Consider the following 3,633-nt stretch of genomic DNA (forward strand, 5'->3'; position numbering starts at 1 on the left):
GATATTGATTATCTCGTATCGTTTAAAGTCGTTATATCTTATATTGTATCAAGTGAGTTTTCTTTTACCTTTATCAAACGAAATGCATATTTATACCAATTTACGGATACGCCAATGCTATAGTTTATCATTGTACTTTGAGATTACCATATCTGATTCTATGAGACGTGGTACGTGATGAGTAATTGAATCCATTGGGTCTTGTTGTTGGTTTTATGAGTTAAGGAACTTAAACACCAGGAGCACATATGAGTGTGAGACTATAGTGATCCATGCAGAGATGATAACTGTAACCCATGAAAGCTTGTGGTTGCGTTGTCAATATTGATTGCGATCGTATCAGAGTGTGTCTCTTCATCAAAGCGATTATTGTGGAGAGTTATCTTGTGGGATACAGTCTTGTGATCCCATATTGTTCTTACTTGATGTATTTCTGTTATATCAAAGTCTTGTTTACTGGATTCTCGTAAGGACAAGAAAGCTCAGTAGACTGTATGATCTAACCCTCATTTTGTTTCAAAATATGCATTTGGAGGTAGCTTCGTCTAGAAGGTAAAAGAAATTTAAACTATGAGAATTACCTATTTGGATTTCTTATGAGAAACTATAATTTTATGTTGGTTTTTGTTTGAATTTGTATTCTAAAATGTTCTTGGTGTTCTTGATTATAGTTTGAGATCGAGATGACGAATTTTCAAGAAAAATTAAATTAATTGAAAAAAAAATGGTAAAATAAAGAAATAAAGGTAAAAAAAAACCACAATACCCTTGAGTTCAATATAGGAAGTGAATGGTCATTAGTGATGAGAAGGACCAAACCCATAACTAATTGCATAGTTGGAGGGTTCTTTTGTAATAAATGACGATTCCATAAAAATGATAAATCTCAAGGACCAAATCCATAAATTTACTTTGTTATTATTATATATATTATAAATATTAACAATATAGTCCTGTTTATAATGTCACTTGTAAACAACTTATTTAGTTATGTCTGATACATCTATCAAAACATTTGAGAGATAAATTAGGGGATGTTTGTTTTTAATAAAAAAGTTCTTAATGTCCTCTTAAGTCTGAATCGGTCAGACATAAGAGGATTTATGGTGTTTGTTTGTTTTTCAATTAAGAGCTTAAAAGCTCTTATTAGGTCTAAAAATTTCAGTAGTTGCGAAACCTCTTATTACCTCTTATTTCAAATTGTCGTCTATCTACTTTGATCTCTTTACACTCGATTTCTCTGGATCAACTCTTTTGTCTCGATCTCTCATCTCTCAACTCTGTCAAGTGTCGATCTATATCAACTCCCGATTTTTCATCTTCAAACTTCAGATTTCAGAAGCAAAAAACAAATAGTCTGACTGATTCAGATTTCAGACTTCAGCACCACCTCTTAAAAATCAGAAGTGAATTCAGACTTCAGACTTCAGCACCTCTTAAAAAACAAATGTCACCTTAGACTTTAAACCATTTACCAAACACATATTAATTGTAAAAACAAACTCTATAATATCCAAAAAAACACCGACAAATGTTGTTTTTTAGTACAATAAAATCAAGAATTACATTTAAAACATGTAGACAATTTGATTTGGTTTGATGATCAAGAATGGCGAGTGTAGCCAGCGGCACACACTTCAATCCACCTGGACCAGATTCAACCTACCCTTAGTAAAAATATTGAAAAAAAAATGTCTGTTTTCTTTGGAATTGCTTATAAAAACAACTTATTAGCTTATTTCGATATGATATCAGTAATAAGTGTTTTTGAGTGTTTGGATAAACAACTTATGCCGGTATCAAACCGGTAATAAATAGTTTTTAAAGAAATTAAATTCTTCTGACTTATAATAAATTGATAAGTGTTTTTGTAAAAAATTATAAGTTGTTTCAAATAAACAATCTCAAACACTTTTTTACAACTATTCGGTTTTTCGAGGGTCAGGAAAATAATTATACCAATCATAATATTTAACCGATCCTTTTGTTTCATGAACAAAACAAAAAATTATAACTTTTAACCGTTTACGACACAAAGCGTGAATTGTGAAAAAGAAAAATCATGAAGGAATCTATAGATTGCAGTGTCCACTTGTACCGTACAAACTGACACAACACACTCGACTTCCTTAAAAACCCAAGGACTTCCTTCTACTTTCCATATTTCTCTTTGCTCAACACACTGCTGTCCACACGTAGTGGTGAAAAAGCAACCACTTTCCACCACCACCACCACCACCGACAGCAGCCATGTCCGTCAAAGAGTGCACCCACCACAAGAATAAGGGACGTAATCTTCTCCGGCGACTCTGTGCCGGATTCCTCATCCTTGCCTTCATCGTCCTCCTTACTTTCCTCATCACATGGGCCATTCTCCAGCCCAAGAAACCACGGTTCACCCTCCAAGACGCCACCATCTACTCCTTCAACGTCTCCGCTCCCATCCTCCTTTCCTCCAACTTTCAGATCACCGTTTCTTCCCGTAACCCTAACGACAGGATCGGCGTCTACTACGACAAACTCGACGTCTTCGCCTCTTACCACAGCCAGCAAATTACTTACTTCACCGCCATCCAGCCGGTGTACCAAGGCCATAAGGACACCAACGTCTGGTCTCCGTTTATTTACGGAACCAACGTCCCGGTGGCGCCGTACAATGGTGCGTCGTTGACTCAAGACCAATCGGACGGTGCAATCTCGCTATTGATCAAGCTGAACGGACGGGTGAGATGGAGAGTTGGAAGGTTTATATCCGGGCGGTACCACATCCATGTGACGTGTCCCGCTTATATTCCGTTCGGAAACAAGCAGAATTCGGCGATCCCCGGAATTGTTGTCGGCACCGGAATTAAGTATCAGTTATCTCAGAGGTGCAGTGTGAATGTGTGAAGACGATAGATATATCTCATCTTAATGAACGGTGTCGTTTTGAAATGTCTTCCTATTCACACCTCACTTTACTTTCTCTTTCCTTTTTTTTTCTTTATATATATTTATTATTGGATGCATACGTGGACGAATTTGTAAATTTTGGTGGATGAGAATAAAAAGCAAAAGTTAGCATTGGAAAGTTATCGCAAATAATTTGTATGAATATGAATCAACCAATTAAAAGATATTCAATTAATTCCATTCATTAGTGAATAGTGAATAGTGAATAGTGAATGTATAATTTCATTTCATTTCATTTTCAAAAGAATATAAGAAAAGGTGATGGCTTCTTAGTGTGGGGTTTGGTTTAATTAGGTTTGGGACATGACATACCATACCACATGCCATGCCATGCCATGTGGGTGTACATGTGTGAGAGAAGTAACAAAAATTCTTATACAATTATTGTTGTCATAAAAATAATATATAAATAAATAAATAATAATTCTATATATATATATATATATCTATACTATATTATAAAGCATTTGGCTAAAACTCTTAAAAACTCTTAAAACTCTTAAAACTCTTAAAAACTCTTAAACCTATTCATCCCTATCCGATTTCATCTCATACATGAATTCGTGTAACTAACTGCAGATAAACCCAATCAAATACAGGATAAACATCTCATTTTAAATATAAAATATAATTAGTATAACCATTAAATTCTAACAGAATATTTAATTATTATCTTTATAA

The 3,633-nt window shown here is 34.4% G+C and overlaps 1 protein-coding gene across 1 annotated transcript; it reads left to right on the forward strand.

Moving 5' to 3' along the window:
- Positions 1-2,159: 2,159 nt before the first annotated feature.
- LOC112524130 (NDR1/HIN1-like protein 1) lies at positions 2,160-3,081 on the forward strand. The gene has a single exon (XM_025133800.1). The coding sequence runs from the start codon at positions 2,251-2,253 to the stop codon at positions 2,887-2,889; it is 639 nt and encodes a 212-aa protein (XP_024989568.1). The 5' UTR covers positions 2,160-2,250; the 3' UTR covers positions 2,890-3,081.
- Positions 3,082-3,633: the final 552 nt, after the last annotated feature.

This window comes from Cynara cardunculus (assembly GCF_001531365.2).
Source record: "Cynara cardunculus var. scolymus isolate 2C chromosome LG 1, CcrdV1, whole genome shotgun sequence".
Lineage (NCBI taxonomy): Eukaryota > Viridiplantae > Streptophyta > Magnoliopsida > Asterales > Asteraceae > Cynara > Cynara cardunculus.